At 35.8% G+C, this 7,122-nt stretch overlaps 1 protein-coding gene across 1 annotated transcript; it reads left to right on the forward strand.

Annotated features, from left to right (window-relative positions):
• The first annotated feature begins 2,429 nt into the window (after nucleotides 1–2,429).
• On the forward strand, nucleotides 2,430–3,029 carry LOC129752566 (uncharacterized). Its single transcript, XM_055748340.1, has 2 exons — nucleotides 2,430–2,568; nucleotides 2,628–3,029. The coding sequence occupies exons 1-2, from the start codon at nucleotides 2,560–2,562 to the stop codon at nucleotides 3,027–3,029; spliced, it is 411 nt and encodes a 136-aa protein (XP_055604315.1). The 5' UTR covers nucleotides 2,430–2,559.
• Nucleotides 3,030–7,122: the final 4,093 nt, after the last annotated feature.

Below are 7,122 nucleotides of genomic sequence, written 5' to 3' on the forward strand. Positions count from 1 at the left end.
ATCTCTGTCTCTCAATGCGAAGTTGATCTTTATTTACGTTATCCAATCCAGAACTAACAAAATTATTTTCAGATCAACCGTCCTTGAAAATTTCTAGAAGACTGCAGAAACCGCCTTCAACTCAGCAAAGACGGAGAAATTGAGTTCCATAACAAGCGAAAATGCTCACTCTAAATCAGCCTCAACAAGTTTCAGATGATATATTCAGAATGAAGACCACTAGCATTGGCCGATCATTGAAAATAACGATTTATTTAAAGCGTAATGCAGTTATGGTAATAGTAAGCAAAACATCCGAAGGACGTTTTAAAGAATCGTTTTATCGCTTCCAATTGTTTTCCCATACAACTGTTTTAACAGTTTTTAACTGTTCTACATAACCTAACTACACATTCAAAATTCAATAATTTCGGAATTCACGATTCAGGCAATGTTTTTACAATTTCAATAATCGTTTGCTAAACGTTTATTACGCTTCAAAAATCATTTGATTATAATCTTCATTTATGCGGGTTATTATTTAGCTTTGAGGCCAGGTTTTTGATGACAGAAAATGTTCTATTCCAAAACAGTTTGAGATTATTTGATAGCAATACCTACTTGTTATTTAAAGATAATTGACCATTACCATCCTCTATTCATAGTTAAAAGGAAACAAATCGAAAAGTTTCATGAATGCCTTTCGCCAAGCAACAAATCGAAATGTTCTCATTTATTGCGAAACACTTCTCTTTCTCAAAAATGGATAAATCCATCATGAGTGTGTATTCCATTAAGAGAAACGTCAAACGAAGCTGTGATTCAAGGTCTCTTAAAACCATTTAAAAACTGTTTATTGAAATTGTTTTATTACCACATTTTTCTAACCGGCATAAAACCATTTTAACACTGTTTTACAACTGCCTTAAGATTTTCAATATTAATTTATTGAACGCCATGTTGATTGTGAAATTGAATCGAAATTACTGACGCCATGTTGCTGGAAATAATATTTTAATACTAAAAACTAGACATTTTCATCAAATTTGACAATGTTGGCGGTAGTATTTGTTGTATAGGTGATGAATTTCAACGCAAAATAAAAGTTGCATCTTTCGAGCCAATTTATTTTTTCCTTTAATTATAATTTTTTTGTTTAAAAAATGCTTAAAATATGGTCAACCTTGATTTTCTTTGAGGCGCGCTTAAGTTTTGATGCTATTTCGTATATACTTCACCAGAAATCTGAGGTTGCAGGAAGTTTCTTGCTTAGATATATTGAAAATGAGAATGAGAATATTTTTAAAATATTTTAAGTGGAGTCTTTACCTATCATCAAATGCTTGGGAGAGTAAGTGATAAAACGAGAAAAAACACGGAACAGAAAGCTCCCACAGTAAAATTTCTATTAGATTCCACAGCTGCCACAGTAAATTTCTTATCAGATTTCACAGCTCCCAAAGTAAAATTCCTATCAGATTCCACGACGTAGTTTTAAAAGAGCTGTGGATAGTCTGAAGAGGGCTCTGAAAGGTTTCTTAAAGCTATGTCTATAAGGTCGAATAAAACTATTCTGTTGGATGTTTTATTATAGCGTATAGAATTAGCTTTAAAAACGTTAACAAAATGGGCCCTTTTGGCCATATGTTAGCTTTAAAGTAGTTGTGCTAATGCGTAGAATGCGCTTTGGCTTATAAAGTAGCTTTAGGAAATAGTCTTAAGCGAACTGTTAAGGTTGGAATAAAACTTAAATTGTTACTTGGGTATGGTATTCATAGGGGTATATCATAGGGGTGAAAGTCCAAAAGCATCAATTTTGAGTTTTTTGGAATGCTCTGCAACAAAACGTGGGCTGCTTGATCACTTTAAGTGTGAGAAAGCATATTTCTCCCAGGCGATTTACAAGCAGATGAGAAAAAGTGAGCAAAAATCAAGAGAATCGAAGAAGCCTGGTTACATTTAAAAAAAAATCAGAACTTGAAAAATATCTTGTAATACATCATTCGATATAATCATCTGGTTGAAAATAATCGACTAAAAACATAACGGGCATTAATATGGAAGAAATGAAGGCATTCATTAAAAACTGAATAGAATATTCGACCTAATATTCGGCCGAATAACATATCTCTAATCCATAGCATAACTAAATATTTGATCCACTAACAAATAGATTGAAGATGATGAATTGTAATACCTTAGCTTTGCTAGAGGTGTACAGAATCGTCTGTGAATCGTCTCTCTCTCTGAAGCAAAACCTTCAATGGGATAGGTGTAAATACAAACATTACAACCGGGCAAACCAGATGGGAACTCCCGGGCTTTTGATCGTACCATCAGACCGTGACGAACAAAAAATTAAATCCTCGCACACACATCAGTTCAGAAAAGTTCTTGGACGACCTATAGAGGTACATACTAAGGTACGAATCCCAATATCAAAGAAAGGAATCAAATTCTAATCATCATCTCAAGTTTTCTCAATGACTGGCACAGGAAGGTAGCTTATAAATATAGCCATCCGGGGCTAGTTCAGGGTTAGTTAGCTGCCGGAATTTTGCCAGAATCGGTGGATACAAAATGTTCAAGGTTCAGTGATTTTTTTTTTGTGAGTAGCTTCAAGAAAATTTACAAGTTTTTGTTTTTAGGAACTAGTTATTTTAAGTGCCCTAGTTGCACTCGCGCTCGGTATTCCTGTGGATCAACAAACGAGTCAAGTGGTAGCAGTTGAGGAACTTAACGATACACCCGTGGTTGTTTTGAGTGAAAGCGATGGAGCCCAAGAATCATTAGAAACAGCGGAAACGGCTCATCGGGGAGGTTTTCGCCGCAGGGGATTCCATCATCACCATCATCATCGAGGCTATGGATATGGCGGAGGATACGGGGGAGGATATGGTGGAGGATTTGGAGGAGGATATGGAGGGGGATATGGGGGTGGATACGGACGGGGGTATGGCGGAGGATATGGGGGAGGATTTGGAGGAGGCTTCGGTGTTGGGGTTGGCATTGGAGTAGGTGTTGGAGTGGGAGGTGGATTTATTGGATGAAAATAAAACTTATTGCCTCGAAATATTTTCTGTTTTTAATGTAATGTGAGTTTTGAAAGAAATCTATCTTGAATGTTTTTTTTTATTTTCAAAATACAACGCAATTCAAACACTTAAGAAAATCACTCATTTTACTGGTTGTGCTAAACGTAAAAACTTATGCTACACAAATAACACACGACGTATTACAGGACACGACACTCAACGTTTTTACTAACGGAAAAAGGAATTAAATTTACCTTTTTTGTCGACCGGTTTCGGGCTCGATGTTGCCCATCTACAGGACGATGTCCGACTGACTAGATGAAGGAAAAACACTAATACATGTTCATACTATCCAATAAAGTCTGCTTCATTTAATATTGGAACAAATTCTTTTGCTCATTGTGGCGCTCCTAGTGGACGGATTTGGAAACTTTTTTCACCCACGTGTCGGGAAATTCATTACCTTTCACCATGTATTTATGTCATAACACCAAACGATAGCATTTTGTAAACAACCGCCATGGAAGCCGAACGGAGAGATCAAATTGTGCACAGTTTTCTTGAAAATCCATTGTTGTCGGCATCGAAGCTAGCTAAACAGCTTAAAATGCCCAGAAATACCGTATGGCGTGTTATCAAGCAGTACAAGGAAACATTGACGACGGCTCGGAAGCCGCATTTGAAGCGTCGGAGTGGATTACCCGGTCGGGGATTCCGGGATTACCCGGTCGGAAGGTACCGGAAATTTGATAAATACGGAAATTCCCGATTCCCAGGAAACATAGTTTCAATCCCGGGAATGTCCGACATGTATGAAATTTTTTCTCTGGAAAAGCCTGAAAGCGTTTGGAACTATTCTTATTCTTCTTTTTGAAAATGTAGTCATACAAAACTCATTGAAAATACGCCGATTTCTACGGCAGTAGACATTTTGCAGCCATTTGGTGATTTTTTTTTTAAATTTAGATAGATAAGCTTAAAAATATTTCCGCTTTCATTGAAAGAAACCCCACAGCCCTTCGAAAAATATATGGAAAATTGCGCAGCAGGCAGGCAGATTGTGTTTTCTCGAAAGTAACATTTAGACACTTGTTTCTCTCTGGATTTGAAAGCCAGATGAATAACAAAACTTAAAAATGACCAAAGCAACGATTTTTTATTTTCATATGAAGAACAATTATGTTAAAAGTTCAGAAATACTAAAAAAAGGTTAGCTAAATCAATCTAATGATTATTTTTTTTATCAACCCCTAATTGCATGAATAAAGATCATTTGACCTGTTCAGGTTATATTATAGTTCGTTCGACCATTTTCTATTAATCATTGTTGAAAATAGTTTGATGTATTTGATTAAAAATATGCTTAAAAAAACCTAATGGAGACAAAATTTTGAACAAATTATTGGCTTGTATGCAAGAAAGGTTCGATAAGATATATTTCAATCAAAGTGCATGTATTTTATATGTTTTTTTTGAATATTTCCCGGGATCCCGGGAATTCCTGGGAAACACGCAACCAAATTTCCCGATTTCCGGGAAAGGGAAAATAGCCGTGAAATGGACACTCTAGTGGCCTCTTTTCCCTTCGTATTTGTTTACTGGGATCCAGGAAGGGGTCTCAAACAAACATGGATTCTTTTTGCGTTTCCAAATATACTCGATGCCAAATTTAGTTCCACTTGCTCGATTTAAAGGGTGATACGGTCAAAATTTGGTCAAGGGAAAACCCGTGTAAATCGGTGAAATCGTTTATATAAAAAATCAAATGAAATTTCTTTTTCAAGTTTAATTAGTATAAAATTCAGGAAGAATATTCAGTTAGGCTCCGCTTTTCCAAATCCTAATTGCCGGGCCTTACGCTCAACCCCTGCCATCAGATTTTGTACAGCTACCTTGTCCACCTTCTTCGCCGCAGAAAGCCAGTTTGCCTTGAACTGCTGCTCGTCCGTAGCAGTTTTTTTGGTCTTCTTTTTGATCAAGATGACTATTTCGGTAAGGATTAAAATTGCAATAGTTTGTAGGATGATAATTCTGATTGTTACTTCGATTTTAAAATTTAACCAAATTCAGTTCGTTTGCACAATTCCACTGAATTTTTAATGAAAATTATTTGATAAAAAACATGTAGCTTCTCTTCATGAAATTTTTGGAATTGCATATGTTTTGGCGTATTATTCAACATTATTAATATTGCAGTATTTTCGAGAACAAAAATTCAAACTAAAACATTAAACTCAAATCGAGTTTGCATGAATCAGATTTGTAATTCAAAATTTTAGTCTTTTACTCTTATAATTACAATTATAAAAATTTGATTTATTTTTAAAATTTTCTTCCGAAAGCCATCAACTTAGAAAAAAAAAACTTATTGTAAGTTCAAATCGTCAAATAAGCAAAATTAAGGTGGCCAGATTTCTCGCTCTTATCCAGACTTGCCCGGATATTTTATTGAAAAAAAATAGGAAAAGGTTAAGCAGCCCAAATTGAGTTTAAAAAAACATTTTTCTCCGGATTTTTTCACATATTATGGCAAAAAAAAAATTAAATAGCACCATTATAACTATCACTTTTGTCGCCCAAAATGGAAATTTTACAAGCTAGATTTATTAAAATAAACATAAACGATTTTTTGAGAGACTGATCTTCGATTGACTTTCCTTTGATTTTCGTTGAATAGTTTTGGATTTTTATATAATTATTCCGAATATTGACTCGATTACGGTTTGAAAATTTGAAAATTGAATGTCCGCATAACAAATTCGATGCCTTTCGACTGATTTATTCACGACACCTTTAAAAAAACTGTGGTGGCGCCCAGAGTGTCCATCCTGGGATTACCCGATCGGGAATTCCCGGAAATTTGAAAAATATGGGAATTCCCGATTCCCTGAAAACATAGTTTCAATCCCGGGAATGTCCGACATGTATGAAATTATTTCTCTGGAAAAGTCTGAAAGCCTACGGATCCATTCTTTTTTTTTTTTTTTGAAAATGTAGTCACACAAAACTCGTTGAAAATATTTCAATCAAGGTGCATTCATTTTATATGTTTTTGAATATTTCCTGGGATCTCGGGAATTCCCGGAAAACACCCAACCAGATTTCCCGATTCATGGGAACGGGAAAATGGCCGGCAAATGGACACCCCCTTTTTCTCTTTGTATCTGTTTACTGGGATTCAAGGAGGGGTCTCAAACAACCATGGAGTCTTTCTAAGTTTCCAAATATCCTCCATGCCAAATTTAGTACCATTTGCTCGATATATTCTCGAGCTAAGCATGAACAATATATGGAAGCCCTCCATCCGCCTTTATATCTCTTCGCGGAAAGAAAGGGGGGCTTCAATTTATCTTTTTCAAATGTATCGTACGAAAATAGAATCCCATGAAAAATTTGAATAGAAACATTCCTTGTATCCAAATACTCCCACACGCAAAATTTGGTTACATTTGTTTGTTTAGTTTTCGAGTTCTGTAAAAAATTGTAAGAGAGCCTCCCTCCCCTCTTCCTATCTCCCCACTGGAGAGAAAAGGGGGTACCAAACCATCATCGGAACAATCCTCGTACCGAAATATACTCCTATGCCAAATTTGGTACCATTTGCATGATCAGTTCTCGAGTTATGAAGTCTGATTACTATTATATGAGAGACCCCCACCTCCTTCCAGGAAAAGGGAGCGTTCCAAACTATTATAGGAACCTTCCCCTGCCTCCAATACCTCCATCTGCCAAGTTTCACACAAATCGGTTCAGTAGTTTTCGAGTCTATAGGGAACAGACAGAAAGAAATTCATAAAGTAGGGGAAAACTGTACAAGACGCACCAGCGGGGTAAGATGGCCCATTGGCCCATGTCATTTTTTTTTCAAATACAGGTACACTAACCTACGGCTTCGAATGATGTTTTTCTTCATTTTTATTGTAGCAAACAAGCTTTTTCATCATTCAGTGGATGAAAAGTTCACAAAATCTGCTTTAGTTTTTAGAAACAATGGAATTAATGGAATCAGCGTGAATCTTGTTATTTTTCATAAGTAGGGTAAAACTGTACAAAACGCACCAGCTAAGCATAATTGTTATTTATAACGATACCAATCATTTAGGAACCA

The sequence above is a fragment of the Uranotaenia lowii genome, chromosome 3, assembly GCF_029784155.1.
Source record: "Uranotaenia lowii strain MFRU-FL chromosome 3, ASM2978415v1, whole genome shotgun sequence".
NCBI classification, from domain to species: Eukaryota; Metazoa; Arthropoda; class Insecta; order Diptera; family Culicidae; genus Uranotaenia; species Uranotaenia lowii.